Raw genomic sequence first — 21,777 nt, 5'->3', positions numbered from 1 at the left:
AAAAAAAACCAGGAATGAAATCTGCCATCTCATCTGACTTAGGGAGGAATCTCGCTTTCTCCCACTCACGGTTCCATCCCAAAAAACCCTTCCCCAGAGAAAAACTTCTCGCCCACTGGACTACCTACCTCTCTATCATGTTGCCCGTCTGATGTCTTCATAGAGGTTTGCCTGTCCCCAAATCCTTGCCCATCTATTTCCTGAATGGAAGCTGCATCACTGAGCTCAAAGACCAAGTTTCAGCATCCGGTACTGTGCCCAGCAGAGGTCACTGGCTTGGCAAACCCAATCACACCCAGGGATGCTCTTCCAAGTGTTCTCAGTGTTCTCCTTCCTGAAGGCTCCGATCTCTCCAGCTCTCACGTCTGATTCACTCCCCATGGAGCAGTGTCCACACAGGAAGAGACAGCACAGACCATATTCTTACATCACCATGCACTGTGCCAGGTGACGACAGTCTTAAATGACAGATCTAAGCCCTGCCTCATGTGATGCCTGATACTTCTGACCTGTCTCAGGCTGCCTATGAAGGCTGGAGTCAGAATATAAAATGAGATGCCGTATTCTCGGTAAGCAATTTCTTAGACCCTACTCAAAGCACTCGACTCATATTCTCCCACCAAATCCTCAGATCAGATGGGTATTGTTGCCCCATTTAGTAAATAAGGATGCTTGCGGACATGTGGCTGGGGGTACCAGGTGGTCATATAGAATGAGCTGGCTTTCTGGGGGCAAATATCTTGAACAGTTGAGATCCTATTTACCTGCCTTAGAAGGAGGGATAGGGCACAGGGCGCCCAGGCTGGGTGTGGGGGCAGCTGCTGCTGCAGCTTGCAGGCAGTGCAGTGGGACTGGTCTGGGACTTGGATGGCTGGGGCAGATTTGAGAGGAGGGACTCCTGTTCTGAGAAGACTAACCTCTAGGATGTTGACTCTGACCTTGATGAAGCACATCAGGTCCACCTCCTGGCTTCTGAGTTGTTAGAGAGAACTTAATCATTTATGAAATGTTGCTGTTGATTGTTGTTGAGTTGAGCGTAACTCATAGTGACTCTACGAACAGAAGGCCTGAAGCCTTTCTGTAACTATTGTCATTTATCAAAGTTCATAGTTTCCAGAGGCGTGTTGTTTAGGAAGTGGATGCCATTCCTGCTTCCAATTATGATACGTATGCCTCTCAAAATATAGCTCAAAAAATTCTGGGGCTGTTAAGTGCCATCGAGTCATAGGTGACTTATAGTGATCCTATGAACAAAAGGCCTGAACACTTCTTTAACTTTCATCCTTTCTCCAGGTTCATAGGGTTTGCGGAGGCAAGTTATTTCGGAAGTGGATGCCACTCCTGCTTCCAAGTTTGTTTTAACTGGGGAGCTCCAGCAAATACTGTCGACCATGGGTAACCATTATCGCATTTGACACATCCGTGTCACAGAGTTTAGCATCACAGCAACCATGGGGCTATTAGAGTTGGTTTGTTTTTTTTTTTAAATCAGCCTTATCCTCCAAAGTAGAAGAAATACACTAAATTTGGGAGTATTCTTTTCCTTTCCATTTTTCTTTGATCTAGATGTGGGTCATGGATAGAACTGAGTGCAGCACAATGGTGGATGAGTAGTAACATTTAATGAATTAACATTACAAAACGCTCACACTGCATGCAACCTGTTTTTACCCATTTGTGTCCAAGTTCTTTCCTGTTGGCAGATGGGTGAGCTGAGGCCCCATCCAAAGTGCTTTTCAGTCTGGATCCTTGACCACCAGGCAGAGAGTCCTGAGCACAGACTTGGCCCACTCATGTCCTTCTCTTGCCTTGCACCTGCGCTTGCTTGGCCAGTAGATTCTGCAGGCATGGTCCCCAGGAGTCAGCAGGTCTTGGGGGTCCAGCTGGGCTGGAGGAACAGTCCACACTCCCTGCAGCAGAGTGCCTGGGGCTGAGGGGCAGAAGGGGCAGTCCTGGGTGCACTAGGTGGCACTGCTGCTGTGAAGGACTGAAGGGAGGCTGAGGAAACAGAGGCCAGGAAAGAGTCCAGTTCTAGGAGGAGTCATTGCAAACCAAGTTCCTCCTGATGGTCCCAAGCTGCCGGGCAGTGCTGAGGGCCAAGAAGGAGACAGTGGGTACAGGCAGGCTCCGGTCCCGTATGTGTGACAGGGAAGGCGGTGCAGGGCTGGTCAATGAAGTAAACATGGGCAGATGTCCTTCTGATGGCCAGAACTTCGGGCCACAGGGTGAGAAGAGATGGAACTGGCAGACCTAGGAGAATCAGGGCCAGAGGGAATGCATGGATTATGTCAGAGTCAGCAGAGGGTTGAGGGCCAGGGGCCAGGGCCTGGGTTTAGGGTAGTGGGGCGGGGGCTGGGACAGGACAGGACAGCTCTGGCCTGGGTGATGGTTGAGCCTTCTCAGAAGAATAGCACCCAGTCTTTGTGAAGAGACCTGGTTTTGAAACCTGGCCCTGTGAGCTTGGAGGAGTCCCTAGACTAGAAGCTCACACCTTCCCAAAGTCCCGTCACCTCTCAGTGACAACTCAGCGGCCCTTGTTGAGAAACTCGATCGGGGAGGAGAGGGATGCTGGCACCTGTGCCATGCTCAGCCCAGGTGTGCCATCTGGGGAAGGGCAAGGTCAACCAGGGCCTCTGGGCAGCCCAGTCTTTCTCCCTGGGCTCCCCCAAGGTGGCAGAGGTGGGGAGGGGGTGCTTGGCTCACTGGGCTCACCGCATCACTGGTCCTCCTCTTCACTGGGCTGCTGTTCGAGAACCAGGTCCTCCGTGTCGTCATACTGTGTGGGGAGGAGGGGACAAGAGTGGTCAACACCGCAGCTCACAGACAGGGACGCGGGGGCAGCCTTCTTCTGCCACCATGCAGAGGCCTTGCTGCAGGCTGGGGAGATCCTGCATCCTCGGATCTAAGTCTCTTCAGACCAATGCATTCTAAGTCCTCTTTGGCAAATTCTCTCCTTTATTGGAGACTTTAGGGCGAGACTGGAGGGTACAGATGAGGGGGAGAGAAACTAGTCCCCGTGCCCCCACTTGCACTTGCCTGGATATGATACATTATGCGCCACACCCTGGAGTCGGAGCCTTTGTACCAATTGCCAGGATAGAGCTGCCACATCAGAGGCAGGTTGTACGATGAAGAGACCTGGCTGGGGCACACCGGCTCCCCGAGGGGGATGTTTATCTGCCGCAGGAGGACTTTCAGGACACTGGGCTCCTGCATTGGGGAGAGAGGATAGAGCACAACTCAGTACCACTCGCTGGGACTCCTTGGGACACAAACCAGGGGAGTCCTTCAGGTAAGCAGAACTTAGCTCTGTGAGGCCCGTGTTCAAGTCCCCAAAGCACCCTCCTCCCTGGTCCAGCACTTGGACAGAGCTGGGAAAGCCCTGTCTTCTTCTGATCAGCTGTTCCCTGCCCAGGAAATGGAGCCGGAACTGTTTCCCCTCAGTGCATGTACTGGAATTCTGAACTAGGGCTGTCAACTCCTTTTATAGTTTCCTGGTTATGCTGATGAGGCCAGAGCAGTGCAGGGCTGGACTGAAGCCTGACAACTGGGGGATGTAAAAATGGCAGAGTAGACACTGAGAGAGGCCCAGGCTGGAGTGGAGGCAGCATGCCTGCGGGAGGCTGGAGGCTGCTGGAGCTCTGGGGACACTACAGAGCTCAGGGCTGGAGAAGCCGAGACCCGGCTCTTCCCCTGTGGCCTTCTGGTCTCCCAAACCAATCACTGGAATCCTAACTCAAGGGTGTGAGGTTGGCACCCACACAGGTGCTCTGAGGAGAAGAGTCAACAGCCAGCCTCGGAAACCTTGGGGCAGGCCTACCCTCACGTGAGACCTCCAGGAGTCAGAAGCTACTTGACGGCGCTAAGGACAGCAACCATCCTCTCCTAAACAGTGAGAAAATAAACGTCTGCTCTTTCAAGCCACCCCTTTGAGCTTTTTCTGTTATGGCAGCAGCGTGTGGAAGTGATGACTCAGACTTCCGACTCGTGCTCTCTGGAGCCTCCTTTGGTCTCATGAATGCCTCTGGTGCTTAATTGTTCTGTATTTCAGGAGGCAGCATGTAGCTAAGAACCAGTGGTTTCCTATTGTTACCCTCCCCAAGGTCCTATACATGCTTTACTAATTGTCCTATTTTTACAATAATGGTCTTACGCAGTATCTGTCCTTATGAAACTGCGTTAGTTCACTCAGCATTAAGACTCTCGAGCCTCTCCCAAGTTACGTAGTATTTTTCAAAATGTTGCTCCTGAGAGCTGCATAGTATTCCATCGTGTGAATGTGGCACAATTTCTTGATTCATTCGGCTGTGGTTGGACATTCGGGATGTTTCCATGTTCTTGTGATGGTTAATAATGCTTCTATTGGTGGGTACAGAGAGCAGGGAAAGCAAATGGGAAAGATCAGGGCAAAAAGACAGGGTCATGATGGACAAGGTCCAATGGGGATTGATTTTATGAAACACAATGTTTGAGAGTAATTGTATTCAACACAATGTATATAAACTTTATAAACGAACTAATTTTAAAAAAATAGTGTAAAAGAAAATGTAGATGAATGATTGTATGAAAAACACTGTAAATGAAAGAATGTACATGAATGAAATATAATGCAAAGGAATTATTACATAAAAACCAACACTTTTTTTTTCTTTAAAGAACCAGTTGTGCTGAAGGGAGAAATCTTAACTTCAGTAAGATACTGATATATAAACAAACCATCAGGTATTCACAGAATGCCAACTGATGTGCTTCAAAAAGTGAACTCAATTCTGGAAATGCTCACTTGTGTGTGTCAAGAAGTTTGGAAGAGTGCTTGGCTAATTGACTGGAGGATTTCCATGGAGTTCCAGATCATGGTATTCCAAAGAAAGAAGCTCCAATGGAGTGGGGAAATTATGATACAATACCCCAAATTTGACCTTGTGTTTATTCTGCCTCAATTTAAAAACCAGCTCAGGGACAGATTTGAGGCATTGTACACTAACGAAGAGAGATCAGACGACCTGCAAGAGGATATCAAGAATATCATTTGTGAAGATTGAAAAAGGTCACTGCAAACACAGAAGAGGAAGAAAAGACCAAGAGAGATGTCAGAAGAGACTCTGAATATCACACTAGAATTCTGAGAAGCCAAAGCAAAGGGAAATAATTGGGAAGTTAAGGAGCTGAGCAGAAGATTTCCAAAGGCAGCTCAAGAAGATAAAGCAAAGCACATTATAATGAAATCTGCAAAAAGCTGGAGTTAGACAATGAAAAGAGTTAAACTCACTTGGCATTTCAGAAGCTGAAGAAACTGAAGAACAAACTCAACCTTTGAGTAGCAACCCTAAGAATGCTAATGGGCAGAATGATCTTGGGTGCACCAGAAGGCAGAGGAGTACACGAAGTCATTCTATCAGAACTGGCTGATACAGAAGAAAACAAAAAACAAGCCCCCAGGAATTGACCAATTGCCATGTTTCACAAACAGACGCAGCCCTAGACATGCTCACCAGACTGTATCAAGAAATACGGAGGACAACTGCCTGGCCAACTAACTGGAAGAGATCCATATTTATTCCCATTGCAAAAAAAGGTGATCTGACAGAGTATGGGAATTATCGAGCAATATCACATGCTAGCAAAATCCTGCTGAAGATTTTCCAAAATGGCTCAAACAGTACACTGACAAACATCCAAGCTGAGTTTAGAAGAGGCTGTGATACACCAGAGAAATGTCAATCTGTTTCACGGACTATGCAAAGACATTTGACTGTGCACAACAAACTGAACGGGAATCCCAGAATGCCTGAGTGTCTTCATGCCAAACCTACACTTGGATCAGGAAGCAATCATCAAAACAGAGCAAGGAAACACTGCATGGTTCAACATCGAGAAAGGAGTGTGTCAGCGATGCGTCCTTTCTCCATACTTTTTTAATGTATATGCAAACCAAATTATTTAGGAAGCTGGACTCTATGAGGAGGAATGTGGCATCAGGATTGGAAGAAGACTCGTCAACAACCTGTGTTAAGAAGATGACACAACCTTGCTTGCCGAAACTGAGGAGGACCTGAAGTGTGTGCTGCAGAAGGTCAAGGACTATATTCTCCAATACGGACTAAAGTGCAACATCAAGGAAATGAAGATTCTCACTGCTGGGCCAATTTGCAGCTTCATGCTAAATGGAGAAGAGATTGAGGTTGTTAACAATTTCAGGTTACTAGGTTCTACAGTCAATATATTTGGCACCAGCAGTCAGGAAATCAAAAGATGAATTGCATTGGTAAAATCTGCTGTCAGAGACCTCTCTAGACTGCTAAAGAGCAATGATGTCAGTTTAGAGACTAAGGTGAGCCTGGTTCAGGCCATGGTCTTTGTAATTACTTGCTACACATCAGAAAGCTGGAAAATGACTGAAGATAACAGAAGAAAAATTGATGCCTTTGAACTGTGGTGCTGGAGAAGAGCACTGAACATACCATGGACTGCCAGGAGAACATCTGGGTCTGTTCTGAAGAGGCTGATGTCAAGCTGCTCCTTGGAAGCAAGGATACTGAAGCTTCAACTCATATGCTTTGGGCATGCTGCCAGGAAGAACCAGTCCTTGTAGAAGGACATCATGCTTGAAGGATAGAGGGACAGAGAAAGAGAGGAAGACCCAGGATAAGATGCACTGACACAGTAACTGAGATAATGCGGGTAGGTGTGCAGAGAGAGCGAGACAGGCTCCGGACAGAGGAATTTAGAGATATTGTACATAGCGTCGCTATGAGTCTTGGGCGACTCAATGGCAGGTTCTGGGTTCTGCACCCACCTGGTCATCATGAGATCACATCATCTAGCTTGCGACTTGAGATAGTGGCCTGCTTAACAACTGTACCACTAGGGTTCCTTAAAAGTTAAGACTGACTGACTGAAAAATTAAAATATTAAGAGAAGTATATAAAAAGAAGTCAATTTTCTTCACTTATTTCGAGGCACAGGTCATGGGATGCCCTTTATCTAGTCATATTTTCCTTTTTAACAAGATATCTCCGGACCTCGGAATCTGCAGGCGGCTCTCTTTCCCCCATTCTAACTCCCATCAGCATAGTCTCTCACCTGAACTACTGTAACCCCCCACCTTGTGCTCTGTGCCCAGAAGCCAGGTGAGCATCTAAAGATCACAGCTTGACACCTTCACAGATTCCAGACACAGGAGCAGCCCCAGAAAGCTTAGCCATGACCCAGAAAAGCCCACATTGCTGGGTCCTACCTCCTGCTGCTCTGTTCTCCACCCCTCCTTTGGAAGAGGCCACACTCTGGCCCAGTCTCGGAAACTTCCTCCTGCTGTCCTTTCCTCCTGGGATATTCTCCCCTAGATCAACAGAGTCACGTTCTACTTTAAGGCAAGTCTCTACTGAAAGATATAGAAATCCCTAAGTGACAGCGTGTGCTCCATTACTAATCTAAAGGTTGGCAGTTCAAACCCACCAGTGACACCACAGAAGACAGGCCAGAGACACACTTCTGTAAGGGCTACAGCCCAAGGCATCACCTAGGAGCAGGTCTATTCTGTAATCTGTGGTGGCACCAGGGGTCAGAATTGACTCAACCATCACAGGTCTGGCTTCTGCTCAGATGAACACACAGAGAGACAAACATGAAAAGAAAACATGAGAGAAGTGAGATCAGGTTCTCAGTTATACCAGTTACTGGCCATTGGTTCAATTCACCAATTATAAGAAATAAATTCAGCAAAATACAGCACTCCTTTGAGCTGGAGTGCTAGAGAAGAGTACTGAATATACCTTGGACTACTAAGAGAACAAACAAATTCATCCTGGAGAGGGTGAAACCAGGCTGCTCTTTGGAGGCAAGGATTCTGAAGCTCCGTCTGCCATACACCGAGCATGCTGCTAAGAGGGACCAGTCCTTGGAGAGGGACATCATGCTTGGGAGGGTGGAGGGACAGCTCAGGAAAGGAAGACCCTCGATAAGATGAATTGACTCAATGACTAGGGTAATGGGGGTAGGTGGGTCAGAGACAACAAGGTTGGCTCAGGATAGAGTAGGGTTCAGATATACACAGGGTTGCTATGAGTCGCAGGTGACTTGATGGCATATAACAACAACAACAAAGAAGAAACATGTCTAAAATATAGAAAGTTTACAAATTAAACAAGGAAAAAAAGAAAATAAAGTCTTTCAGAGGAGTCTTGCCTGAAACTGTCCCCTCACACACCACTTTTAAGCTCCCCAGAACTTGTGCTTCTCCCCTAGGGCGCGACAGCTGCTTTAGCAGTGGGGATGTAATGGGTGCCCCAGAGCCAAGACCTGCCTGCCTACCACAAACACTTGACAGTGAGCATTTGTCCAACGAACAGGTAGTTTTAGCTTACTTCCTGTCTGTGAAAGTGAACGACAGCGTGCTTACTGTCCCCTATCACCTTGTAAGGCTGAACTGTGGCAACACTGTTCACCTTGTGTTGCTGTGTGAGTTTCCATATCCTCCCACTGTTTTTTTAGTTTTCATTATTCATCTTTCGATTACTGAGCTAAGTAAACCTTTACATGTGAAGGGTATTGGCTCTTTTATTCAGCCTGTGGCAAATCATCTCTGTCCATTACCTCCTCTAGTTTACTAATGTAGTATTTTCCACATAGAATTTATACTGATTAAGAGGAAACATTTGACTGTATTAGTCAAGAAGATATTCTCCAACCCAGCGATAAAAATATTCACCTACATTTTCCTCAAGCATTTGACTTAAAAAGTAATATGGTTTTAAAAGATATATCTCTATGCACGCTTTGAAATGGTCATGAAAGACGTTAAGAGTCCCAATCCCATCATACATTAGCAATAAAATGTAAATACAAACCTTGGACATGTTTATATTTTTACGCCTTTGAACCGAGCTATTGGAAAAGAACGCTGAAGATCCCATGGACTGGCAAAAAACCAAGTATGTCTTGGAGAAAGCACAGAAGGTAGTCTTTACAGAAGAAGCAACATCATTCTGCCCAAGGAGCTGTCAGTGGGTTCTAAGCACTGACCCTTCTTCACAGCCCGGTGCTTAAGCCACTGCACCCAGAAGGTATAAACACCACATCCTCTGGCAGGAAGGCAAAGACCTGGCTCATGACAGGTTCAATAATGGTTCATTTTGAAATACAGATTTTGGGGGTTTAGGATGGGAAATTATGTTAATTGTCCAGAGATAATTTTGTGCTGTGTTAGATGCTGTAGAGTCTAATACAACCTAAAGAAACTCTCAACAACAGATCTGAGCCCTGTCCTGTCCTGTCCCATCCTCACAATCTCTGACACACTCAAGCCATTGCCACAGTCACTGTGCCAATTCATCTGGTTGAGGGTTTTCGCTGACGCTTCAACTTTCCAAGCTTGACGTACCTCACCAAGGAATAGCCTCTCCTAGCAACATGCCTAAGGTCTGTGAGACAGAGCTATACCAAATTTAACTACAGGAGACACCCTGTACTTTCTCCAAGATATAATTTCGGGTTTTGGCAGTCCATGGGATCGTCAGCATTCTCTTCCAACAGCACAGTTCAAAGGCATCAATTCTTCTTCTGTCATCCTTCTTCATTGTCCAGCCCTCAGAAGCATAGCAAGTGATTGAAAGGACCATGGCTTGAATTAGGCACACCTTAGTCCTCAATCTAACATCACTGCTCCTCAATAATTTGGAGAGGACCCAGACTGAAGACATTCACAGTGAAGATGTCCTACTGCTGGTACCAAAGTTGACAACTTCAATCCTTTTTCCATCTATCATGATGTTGCCTATTGGTCCAGTGGTAAGAAATTTTGTTCTCTGGACCTTGAGATGCAATCCATATTGCTATCACTTTAGAAAGCTGCATTCCGTATTGTACCAGAAAAGTCTGCAATTTGGGACCTCTCCAAATTACTGAGGAGCAAAGTCGTTAGTTTGAGGACTAAGATGCACCTGATTCAGAGTTTTCAGTCTTTTGCTATGTTACTAAGAGCTATACAATAAACAAGGATGACAGAAGATCTGATGTCTTTAAGCTGTGCTGTGGGAGAGGAGTACTGATTATCCCACAGACTGCCAAAAACACAGACAAGTCTAGGAGAAGATGCAGCCAGAGTGTTCTTTGGAGACAAAGCTTCGTCTTACATATATAGGGCTTGTTGCTGGAGAGGTTATTATTCCTTGGAGAGGAGACTGTACTTGGAAAGGCGCAGTGTCAGCGAAAGATTCTCAACCAGGGGAGGTGACAGAGACTGTGGCAACGGGCTCCCATGTGGTGTGTCAGATTCTGTGAGGTTGGCACAGGATGGGACAGGGCTCAGACGTTCAGATTTGTTCAAAGGGCTGCTAGGAGTCCTACGAGGCTTGACATCACCTGATAACAACAATCACCTTAGAGCTGTATCATTCCCATCTTACAGATGAGGAACCTGACACCCAGAAAAGTCCTTAAACAGGACCATGTGCACACTGACCAGGGCCTCTAGGCCCTCCACGCAGGGGTCCCCCCAAGCCTTTGAGCGACTCCTGCCCTCCTTCCGGTCCTCCAGCCTTCAGAACCTGCTCGGAGTGGTTTTATCTGGGAGGCTCCCTGCAGACATCCTCACTCCTGGGCTCCTCCAAGCCCCAGTGGGTCAGGGGCATGGCCAGGCCCCGCACCCCCCGCCAGGACAGCACTGCCCAGGCCCCCAGCCCATGTCCAGTACCTCCAGGACCACGGCCATCCAGCTGCGCTGTTTCTCATCCACATACACACTCTTCTCCCAGAGCCACAGGCGGTTCGGGTGCTGCGAGATGCGTGATGGTAACTCGCCCATGGAGCCCGGAAGTGGACACGCACGTGGACACGTCCGTGCGGAATGCCGACCCTAGAAGGGCCCCGGGAAGCTCCTATTTATAGGCACATGCGGGCGCCCCCAGGTGGAGGGGCGGCTCCAGGAGGGGCTAGCGTGGGGGCGGGGCTTGGGAAGGATGGGGGTGTGGCCTCCGAGGAGGGTGGGGCTTGGGCTAGGCGAGGGGCGGAGCAAAGAGATAGGTAGGTGTGAGGCTCCAGGGAGGGGCGTGAAGCAGCTGTAGTGCTGGGCAGCGATGAGCGAGCCTGAGAAAGAAAGAGGTTTAGAGATGAATGAGACATGGAGAGGAGAGGGGTGCGGAGACGAGGCAGGGTGGAGAGGAGTGGGGCGTGGAGAGGAGGGGGCGTGGAGAGGAGGGGGGCGTGGAGAGGAGGGGGGCCTGGCGTGGAGGGGGGCCCTGGAGAGGAGGGGGGCGTGGTGACGAGAGGGCTGGACAACTCCTTGTAGGATCTCAAGATGGTCCTGAGGACTAGTCCTGGAGTTTCCAAAAGACCCCGTCATTCTTACCCAGCCCCCACACCCTATCCAGGGCCAGTACCTTGCTCTGTGATTCAGGCTACAGTGAGGGTCTTTCCTGGTCTTTTCTTCTGTGGAGATGCTCCTCCTTGGTGTCAGCACCCCAACTGTCCTGAACCACTGCGAGCAGCCTCCAGGCCTGGGCTTTCATACTCCCAGGCTACCCTTCCCCACATCCCCCACCTGTGCCCCTCCACCTCTTCCCCACCTTAAGAGCCCAGCCCAGCCCAGCCTGGGCTTCCAGGCCTCACTTTCTGCTGGTGCTGGGGACCATTGGAACCTTGAGTTGGAAACATTGTAGCTTTTGAAGGACCCCTCCCCCCCACACCCTCCCCTGCAGCCACATTTTCCACGCTTTGGCCATGCTGTGGTCTTCCTACCGCGATTGTGTAAAATGGTAGTGAAGAAACACTGGCCGACCCCATACAGGCTCTGAGTTCATTAGAGAGACGCCAGCTGAAAACGAGGAAGTGAAAAGAAATCCCTCTCCCCATCCCAAGATCAATGGATTGGAAAAGTCACTGGGTCATGTGGTCAAACTGTCTCTGGAGAGTCACAGCAAATAAAAAAAAAAAAAAATCATTTCACGTTGTCCTGGAGTAACACGTGCCCTTTAAGGCAATTAGGAGAGTAAAATAGGAGGGAAAAGGCGCCAAACAGTTCGCGCTTTCTCGCTCAAACAGCAGCACAAAGAAATGATCTCCGTCCTGGGCGTTGCCTCCAAGCTCTCCTTCCTGTCTAAATTAAAAGAAGAAAAGAACAAAAATGCTGTCAAGTCAATTCCCATGGGTAGAAATGATGTGGAAGTCCCTTTCTCCGGGATCCTCAAGGCTGGAAACCTCCATCACCCAGGCTTTTGTTCTGGGAAGCCTTGAGGTGGTTTGAACAATCAACCGTTTTGTCTCCCTGTAGAAAACCTTCCTCTTATTATGCTTTCCTTGACAGCTCTCTGTAGCTACTGTGTGAGGTTTGGTTTGGTTCTTTTCCTTTGATTCTTTTGTTCTGTTTTTATAAATTGACATTTCCGGTCAAGCCTACGTCAACCAAGTCCTTACACACCATTTTTCTAACTGTATGTGTGCTCCTTACATTTTCTGTTTGGGACAATTTGTCCCAATATATGAGATTTTTTTTCACTATGCTGTTGCACGCTTGATGGGTGAAAGCATAGTGTAAACTAGAGTGTGAACTTTATTTGAAATGTACTTGGAAACCAGAGAAGTCTGTGTGACTCCCTTCTCTGTGATAGTGTCACATTGTGGGCATCTGGAACAGAGCCCAGACATCTCCACGGTCCCGTGAAACCATTTGTACCCCCTCAGGGCATCCTTGTGTCTGATTGGGAGCTAAGAAAGGCACTGGTGGTCTTTTGGAATGTCACAAAGGTGAAAGTGAGTTTGAAGTCTGATGCCCTGGCAGCACAGGTGTGAAGCGATTTCTCTGCCAACCTAGAAAGTCTAATTCCCAGAGCTGGGTAGGCTGAGGTCCGGCGATATAATCACATTTAGCAGGAACAAGGCAGAAGACTGAAGCCAGGTAAAGCTGGAGTCGGAGGAAGAGATGTGACCCTCGCACACTTCTTCCGGGAGCTGTCCCTGGTGGGGTTGGCATTTCATATTCCAACTGGTGACTTCTCACCAATTGCCCTGATAGTCACAGGAGTGAGATGAGCTACCAGGCCCACTACTTTGGGATCAGAAATGATGGCAAGCCCAGCAGAACAGTGCACCCGGGTGGCTTCTTGTCCCCAGGAAGGGGCCCTGGAGCCAGGGTGACCCTTGACCCAGTACTGTCATTCTCCTCAAGCCCCCCTGGGTTTGCTGATCTAACTTGCCCCTGCTTTGTTTTCTGAAAATCAGAATCTCACTATCCTTCTCTTTCAGAAAAATAACCCTCAAAACTCAATTGTCCGCCCTTGTGTTGGCCCCCATGCATAGCAGCCCTTCTCTGAGCAGTCCGTTTCTTTGCAGGATTTAGACAATTCTCTGAGAAGGGGATCCAAAAAGGAGAATAAGGGTGGCTGGGAAATGGAATAGTTTCTGTGGTCTTTGCATCTTTTTCATGGAAATGCCACAGAAAAAAGAACAATAGCCTTTGTGTGGTCTGGGAGACTGGCGAGGGGAGTGGACAGGGAGCCTCACCAATGTGGTATCAGCACCATCTTAGGACTTCCAATCTGTTCTTTTGTAACTTTGTCTTTTAACAGTGCAGTCTCCAAGATCCCCTAAAGTTCACCAAGTGGATTTTCACAAAGAAAGTTGTACACACTAATCATTCCTACTTATTTTGACAGAATCCTTGATGGATGTGCCCATGTCCTGAACTGGGCTGACACTGACTTTGCCTCTACCACCAGGAGCTTGGCAAATTCGCCTCTATCTGATTCAGCCTGAGGGCAACACTTTTGTGACATATGGACCAAGCTGGGTGCTGCTCTTTCATCCATGAGCCATTCATTCTGCTGTTACCCCTTTCTGAGAATTCGTCCTTCCTGAGACCCATCCTCATCTCAATCATGACAAAGTAGCCCGTTGGGAAGAGAGAAGGCTTAAGGCGAAAATATGGACAGGCTCCTGACGTTATTAGTTGAGAAAAGTTTTGAGCAGAGTGGACATTGCGGACTCAATGGACGTCACTCTTTGGGAGTGAGGAAGCCATTCTTGTCTGGGCTCCAAGAAGGAGCAGAGGGTGAGTGAGTGGGGCCATCAGCGGCATCTAGCATCTTGCTCTCTAGGGTGGCAATTCCCTGGGTCAACAGCATTGGCATCACCATTTACAGCTTATGAGAAATGCAGAATTTTGAGCCCCTCTGCAGACGTGCTGAGTCAGAATCTGCATTTTAACAAGAACCCTGAATGAGTTGTAGGTACATGAGGTTCTGGTCTAGTGGGGGGTTTAGGAGGGAGTGTTGGTGGGTGCCTGCCTCATTCTACCAGTGCTCCCTGGATTTGTGTATGACATAGAAGTTGGATATGTATTTCTTTTTTTTTTCTTTCTAATAGTTTGATGTCTGGACGTGTGTTTCTTTACTGTATAGTTTTAGGTTATAATTTGTTCTACTGAAATCCTTTCTAATGCATAATGTTTTTCTCTTAATAGAAAATCTTGGCAATTAAGGTCGTCCTAAACAACGTTAGTGATTGTAGCTAATCATAATAAGTTTATGGAGAGTGTACTCAGGTGCTCCTGCCTCCAGACGCCCCCTACTCTAAATGGCCCTAAACCATTAAGCCCGTGGCTTGCAAAGCTAGCCGCCTGTTAGAATCACCTGGAAAGGTTTGATTACATACCTGTGCTTGGACCTCGCCCCAGATCAAGTCCATTAGAATTGGGGCAGTGGGGTTTGTGCATGACCAGGGTCTCAAGTCACTGCACTAACATTTGGGTTACTGTTTCTGAGGTGTGAGTGGGGGTAGAGTGTGTGTGGGTGTCATAAAACAAAACAACTGGGCAAATACTAGTGCTATTCCAGTTCTCATAACTTCACTCTGACCTCAACATTCTACATCCTTGCTTTTGCCTGAACTTAAAAACATTATTAGGAATGGTTTTGTGTGCAGATAACCTTATTATATGGGAGGTATAGATGCTAAGGCATTCATACTAGTTGTCTGGGGTGCTTTTTCCCACTTCCTGAGTCTGGGCTGTGGTTTAAACGAATGCCTGCTGACCATGTGAGCTCTGTTTTGATTTGCTTTTTATTTTGTTTTTATTTTTTTAAGTTATAGTTTTTACCTATAAGATAAGCATTTTTATTTCTAAATTCTTGGGGAATCAGACTACAAGGTTATTCTGCAAAGAGCTCAGATGAATTACTCTTTACACTGAAGAGAGTGTTAAATGCTTCTCAAACTTTAGGGTGTTTATGGGACCTCACTGAAGTGCAGATTCAGATTTGGTAGGGTTGGGGGTGCAGATGCCTAGGAGTCCACATTTCTAACCGAGTTTGGTGGGGCCTGCTGGTGCGGGGATCATTTCTGAGGAATGCACTGTCCTGCTCCCCCACGTCCCCAGTATATGTGCAAATGCAATTGCAAGACCCAGCCATGGAGCAGTTCACACCGAGCTATGCCAGTGGCTCTGTGGTTACCCCTCCCAGGCCAGCTTGAGTTTACCTCAGTTTGTCTCAGAAACATTTCTAATCCTGGGATGATCCACACTTGGGGTGTCCTCACAGAATCCTGGGTGCTGCCTGCCCAGCAGCCTGGCACCTCTTGTTTCATCTTTAACTCTATTTTACTTTCATTCTATTCATTTAATTTCATAAAAATATGTCACTTGCCTTGGGATTTCTCCTAGAAAATTGGCTAATAGATATGATTTAAAGAAGCCTGGGTGGTGTATTGCGTAACACGGGGCTGCTAACCAAAAAGGCCTGCAGTTCGAATCCCCTGGCTGCTCCTAGGAGACCGACTGTGTCTGCCCATAAAGATTTACTATGTGGGGAACTGCTGGAGGGTCTCTAGGAGTCAGAACTGACCAGACAGCAGTGAACTGTGGTGTCGCTCTCATTTTGGTATATATAAATTGAGACAGATTTCCTAATCTTGGGCTTATTTTGGCTTTTGCCTTTCGCATTGTTTTGTTTTCATTTTAAAGATGCTTTATATGGAATTCTAGACAATTAAGACAGCGTGGGACTTGGTTGTAGGGAGCTGTGGTGGTGTGGTTCCCGGTGGGTTATACAGCTAACTCCTAAGGCCGGGCATCTCCCACTGTTTTAATTTCCCGGGCGGTGGCTGAGCATGGAAGATGTGCAGAGCCTTCCCAGTGGCCACTTCCAGCCTCGGAAACCCGATGGGAGGTCACTGGGATGAATCAGAACCTGCTGGGCAGCAATCGGTGAGTTCGTCTGGGGCTTATGTCTTTTTTTTTTTTTTTATAAAATGTTTATTTTATCCAGGTTTACTTAAAAAGTTCATATATACCAAATTGTTCCCATTTCCTTTACCCACCTCTCTCTCCACCCATCAAATTCTGTGACCTGATGATTACTCCCCCACCTATCCTCACCCCTCTAGTCCCATCCTGACCCCTTTGGATCTTCACACACATTTTAACCCATTGTCTTTCTGTTTCTACAATAATGGTTTTATATAGTATTTGTCCTTATGCGACCACAACAATAGTCTTATACAGTATTTGTCCTTATGGGACTGAGTTCACTCAGCATACTCTCCAGTCCTTCCCAAGTTATGTAGTGATTTTTAAAATCATTGCTCCTGCGTGCTGTGTAGTATTCCACCATATGAAGGTACCATAATTTCTCAATCCATTTGATTGTGGAGACTAAGGTGCGTCTGATACAGGTTATGGTCTTCGCAATCACTTGTTATGCATCAGAGAGTTGGACAATGACCAAAGAGGATAGAAGGAGAATTGATGCCTTTGAGCTGTGGTGCTGGAGAAGATTATTGAGAATACCATGGACTGCTAGGAAAACAAACAGATTTGTCCTGGAAAGGGTTAAACCGAGTGGCTCCTTGGAGGCAAGGATTCTGAGGCTCCGTCTAACATACTTTGGGCATGTTGTGAGGAGAGACTGGTCCTTAGAGAGGGACATCATGCTTGGGAGGGTGGAGGGACAGCACAGGAGAGGAAGGCCCTCTATGAGGTGGATTGATTCAGTGACTGGGATAATTGGGATGGGAGTGTCAGAGACAGTGCGATTGGCACAGGACAGAGCGGAGTTTAGGGCTGTTGTACACAGGGTCGCTATGAGTCGCAAGCGACTCAACAACAACAGGACATTTGGGCTGTTTCCAGGTTCTTGCGATGGTGAATAACACTGCTATAAACGTTGGTGTACAAATATCTGTTGAAGCCTGAGTTTTCAGTTTCCTGGGGTATATTCCAAGCAGTTGAGTATCTAGGCCATATGGAATTTCTATGTTCAGCTTTTTGAGGAAGCGCCAAACTGCCTTCCAGAGTGGTTGGACCATTTTACAATCCTATCAGCCATGGATAAGAGTTCCCATCTCTCCACACCCTCTCAACATTTATTACTTGCTATCCGTTAAACTTTGCCCCTGCTACTGGAGTGATATGATTTTGTTTTGCACCTCTCTTATTGACAGTGATTTTGAGCATTTCTTCATGTGCCTGTTGGCCACCCGAATACCTTCCTCTGTGAAAATTCTTTCCATGTCTTTTACCCATTTTGTCATTGTGTTATCAGGTGGTTTTGTTGTTTGTTTGTGGGTTCCCCCCCCCCCATTGCAGAGGCCCTATAGGATTCTTATATGAGACCCTTCTCTGAAAGGGTATTGTCAAATGTTTTTTTTTTGTAGTTTGGTGTTTTGTTTTGTTTTTCCCTCACTCTGTTGGAAAAAGTTTGTTGGTTTTTTTAAAAATTTTTTTATTATTTTGTGTGTGTGTACCATCAAATCAGGTCTGACTGGTACAGGAGGAGATTTTTCCTCCTTCTCCAGCAGAGCATCTGGTGGGTTCTAACTGTGTACCTCTAGTACTGCAGTGCAGCTTCTTGCCACTAGGCCACCAGAGCTCGCTTGGAAAAAGTTTTTGATGCCCACGGGGATTTACTCTTTAGAAGACCCCATTCATCAATTTTATCCTCTTTAGATTGTGCATCTCTGGCTGTATTTGGCAGTCAGTCTCTTTATACCATAGACTCGGTCATATAAGTCAACTGATCCTACTTTGCTGGGACTTATTTTTAGTGTTAAGTAGGAATCTGAGGTCATGAGTAGAATGCATGGTTTGATCTAGGCAACTAATCAAAGACTTGGAATTCAATCCATAAAAAAAAAAGTCTGGCTGGCTGCTCCCTAGTGAGTCTGTGTGGGCCCCTGTGTATAATTTCACACACCTGGGGAAATTGCTTCTGCTAGGAAGTAGGGCATTCTAAAGACCAGAGTGAGAAAACCTGGGTGTTAAGTTCTCCCTGTGAAGCCTGCCATGGGCTTGGTGGGGTTTTTTTGTTTGTTTGTTTGTTTGGCTTTTTGGTTATTATTGATTAGTTAACAATCTATCTGTACATTCCCACCCCTCGCCTCTACCTATTTAGAATAGCTCTTGAACACCACTGACTCACCTATCTTTTACTTTTTGAGTTTTCTGATGCCACCAAGCAAATACCAAGTTTCCAGATAGAAATAGGTCTATTTGTGGTCTATTAAATCCTACAAATGATAGTGTGGTGTGTAATGTGTTGGGTTGCTAACCAAAAGGCCATCAGTTCAAATCCACTGCCTCCTCTACTGTTAAGAGTTGAAGCGATGGTTCCCACAAGGATGGTCTCCATGAGTTGGCATTCCTCAGCGGCTCTTCGTTTTTGGCTTTTGTTGAGTTCTCCTGGCTCTCTCTGGTTTTCCTGATGTTGAGAGAGAATCCATTTTAAAGGCTATCATCACTGCTTCTGCAGCAAATGCTTCAAATTCTTCTCACTCTCAGTAAGTAGGGTTGTGTCATCTGCATAACACAGCTTGCTGATGAGTCTTCCTCCAGTCCTGATGCCACATTCTTCTTTATAAAGTTGGCTTCTTGAATGATTTGTTCAGCATACAGATTGACTCACCCTGGAGAAAAGAACTGATTTTAAACCATGCTGTGTTCCTTTGCTCTGTTTACATAACAACTTCTTAATCTGGGTATATATTTTGCATGGGTACCGACCGTAGAGTCCAAACTGACCCATAACGGACCATCTGGTGGGTTTTCAGAGACAGTTAATCACATGGGAGGAGATTGCCCATCCTTCCCCTGTAGAGAAGGTGGTATATTTGAATTGTGTGCATTGATACGGCAACACAGTTTTTTGCCATTAGGCTACCAATTAACTATTCTGGGATTCCCATTCTTCTCAATGTTAGCCATAATTTGTTGCAATCCACACATTCAAATGCCTTTGCATAGTCAATAAAACACAGATAGACATCTTTCTGGTTTGCTTTCTGCCAAGATCCATCTGACATCAGCAGTGATATCTCTGGTACCTTGACCTCTTCTAAATCCTACATAAATTTCTGGCAGTTCTCTGTTGATTTCTCAATAATTCTCAGCAATATTTTGTTAGCATATGATATTAATGAGACTGATTGTTCTGACATTCTATTGGATCACTTTTGTTTTAGGAATGTGAATAAATAATGGATCTCTTCCAGTCAGTTGACTAGGTAACAGTCTTCCAGATTTTCTCCGCAGTCTAGTGAGCATGTCCAGGGCTACAATTGTTTGTTGGAATATGTCATGTGCTATTTCATCAGTTTCTGGGGACTTATTTTTGTCAATGCCTTCAGCATAGTTTGAAATTTTTCTTTTATTACCAGTGGGTTTTGATCATATGCTACTTATGAAATAATTCTGTCTGACAATTCTTTTTTATATAGTGACTCTGTATATTTTTCCATCTTCCTTTGATCCTTCCCAAATCATTCAAGATTTTGCCCATAGCATCCTCCAGTTTGCAACTCCAGCCTTGAATTAATTCTTCAGTTCTATCAGCTTTAAAAATGCTGAACGTGTTCCTCCATTTTGAATTTATTATGACTGTAGCTTTTTTCACATATGCTTATAATAATTTACTTTGTCTTCATGACCTGCTCTTTGGAATCTTCTAGAAACAAAAGTCCTCACCATTAGGTCCACAGGCACCATTATGATATAGATGGAGAGAAGACTGAGGTTGTCAGTGATTTCTGCTTGCTTGGATCCACAATCAATACTCTTGGTACCAGCAGTCAAGAAATTAAAAGATGAATCACATTGAGAAAATCTGCAGTCAAAGACATCTCCAGAGGACTAATGAGCAATGTTAACAGATTTAACACTAAGGTGGGCCAGATCCAAACCATGGTCTTCTCAACTGCTTGCTAAGCATCAGAAAGTTGGGCCATCACTAGGATGGCAGAGGAGTAGATGCCTTTGAAGTTGTGGCATTGGCGAAGCGTATATACCAACTATCCCATGATAGTCTATACCAAGAGAACAAACAGGTATTGGAGAAATAAAACCAGGGTCCTCCTTGGAGGCAAGAATGGGGCAACTTCTGAGGTACTTTGGGCATATTGTTAAGAGGGGTCAGTTCTTTGAAGAAGGATGTCATGCTTGGAAAGGTGAAGGGTTAATGTAGGAGAGGAAGACCCTTGACAAGATAAATTGACTCTGTAACTGTAGCGATGTCCTCAAGTGTGTAATGATGGCAATGATGGCACAGGATAGAGCGAGCAGGGTTGAGATCTCCTGTTCATAGAGTAGCTAAGAGTCACAGTGGACTTGATGGTACATCACGACCACTAGAACAACCACTTCTTATTTGTTCCTGTGGCTAAAAACACACTTGAAAAAATATCTCTAGCTATCTGGTAGAGTGGATCCTTTTCAAAATTATCTTAGATCTTCATGTACTTAAAAAAAAATTTTAATGAACATTTACAGAGATTTTGGACTTCATTCATTGTTGCTCTTTTTCTTTACCCCCCCTCCTCACCCCAGTTTGCTCCTCTCTTTGAAAAGCAAAAGATAAACCTCTTCGTTGGTATACAATTACCCCCCCCAAGATCCCGAACCTGCCCCCCTCCCACACCCCGCCCCAAATGCACTCCACTATGCAACCTTAGTTCTGGATTCCTGTGATAATCATAATATGCTATCATATATCACCTTTAAACTCTTCTCTCCCTCATCTGTTTCAGTTCAGTCTACATAATCGATGCAGTTTGTACTTTTAAGTCACTGCACTTCTTCTTAATACGTTTGGATTTTTACTGGCATTTTCACATTTTGGGAAAAATTTTTGTATTTTTTTAATAATTAAAAAGGTATTTATTTTTTCTTAATTCATTTGTATATTCATGTACACTGTATTTTATTCATGCACATTGTAGGTTTTAAAAAAATTTTATGAATATTACAGTTTTTTAAAATTTATTAATTTTCGTGAAAGTTTACAGACTCGAGGTTTCCATTCATTTATTGTTGCACTGTACATTATGTTTTACACAATGATTCCTATACCTTGAGTTTTTTAGAATGAGTTACTATTGACCTCTGTCTTTCAGCATCTCATAGTTTCAGGTCCCCACTGTACCTTGCCTCTTTTCTCATATTCCCCCAGTCTGCCCACTAATCTCTACTGTGCTAGTGATTTTCACACCTTCCCCCTTTCATCCACCTTCTTCCTTTCTCCCTCCCTTTTTGAACAGTTATATGTATCCTGTTCCTATATGTTAATGGCAGCAGCCATGTTGTTTATAAAACAACAACTGACAAATCAGTTTGTCCCAGGTTGATTCTCCCTTGTCTGGGTCTTTCATCGTGTTTGTTGCCTGTATTCTATTTCTACTCTCCTATTCTCCCCCCCCCACCCCCCGCTTCAGCTCCTTAGTTCAGACAATGATCTTTTCAATCACTATTTATGCATCTGAGCGCAGCTGGGCAATGAATAAGGATGACAGAAGAATTGA

At 45.7% G+C, this 21,777-nt stretch overlaps 1 protein-coding gene across 1 annotated transcript; it reads right to left on the bottom strand.

The window, feature by feature from the left end:
• Positions 1 to 2,716: 2,716 nt before the first annotated feature.
• TCL1A (T-cell leukemia/lymphoma 1A) lies at positions 2,717 to 10,801 on the bottom strand. The gene is made up of 3 exons (XM_006879189.1): positions 10,691 to 10,801; positions 3,064 to 3,210; positions 2,717 to 2,776 (listed from the first exon to the last, which is right to left on the bottom strand). Exons 1-3 carry the CDS (start codon positions 10,799 to 10,801, stop codon positions 2,717 to 2,719), a joined length of 318 nt encoding a protein of 105 aa, XP_006879251.1.
• Positions 10,802 to 21,777: the final 10,976 nt, after the last annotated feature.

Source organism: Elephantulus edwardii, unplaced genomic scaffold, assembly GCF_000299155.1.
Source record: "Elephantulus edwardii isolate Elephantulus edwardi_28Jun2011 unplaced genomic scaffold, EleEdw1.0 scaffold00002, whole genome shotgun sequence".
Classification (NCBI taxonomy): domain Eukaryota; kingdom Metazoa; phylum Chordata; class Mammalia; order Macroscelidea; family Macroscelididae; genus Elephantulus; species Elephantulus edwardii.
The sequence above is the reverse complement of the archived record's forward strand: the minus strand, read 5'-3'. Positions and strand labels throughout refer to the sequence as shown.

Bases quoted from the DNA above. Each gene is read 5' to 3' on its own strand.
- TCL1A (XM_006879189.1), bottom strand. From the start codon at position 10,801: ATGGGCGAGTTACCATCACGCATCTCGCAGCACCCGAACCGCCTGTGG. The intron at 3,211-10,690 runs GTACTGGACATG...TCCCCAATGCAG, and splicing joins GGATGGCCGTGGTCCTGGAG to GAGCCCAGTGTCCTGAAAGT. The intron at 2,777-3,063 runs GTGTGGCGCATA...CTCCCCACACAG, and splicing joins ACAAAGGCTCCGACTCCAGG to TATGACGACACGGAGGACCT.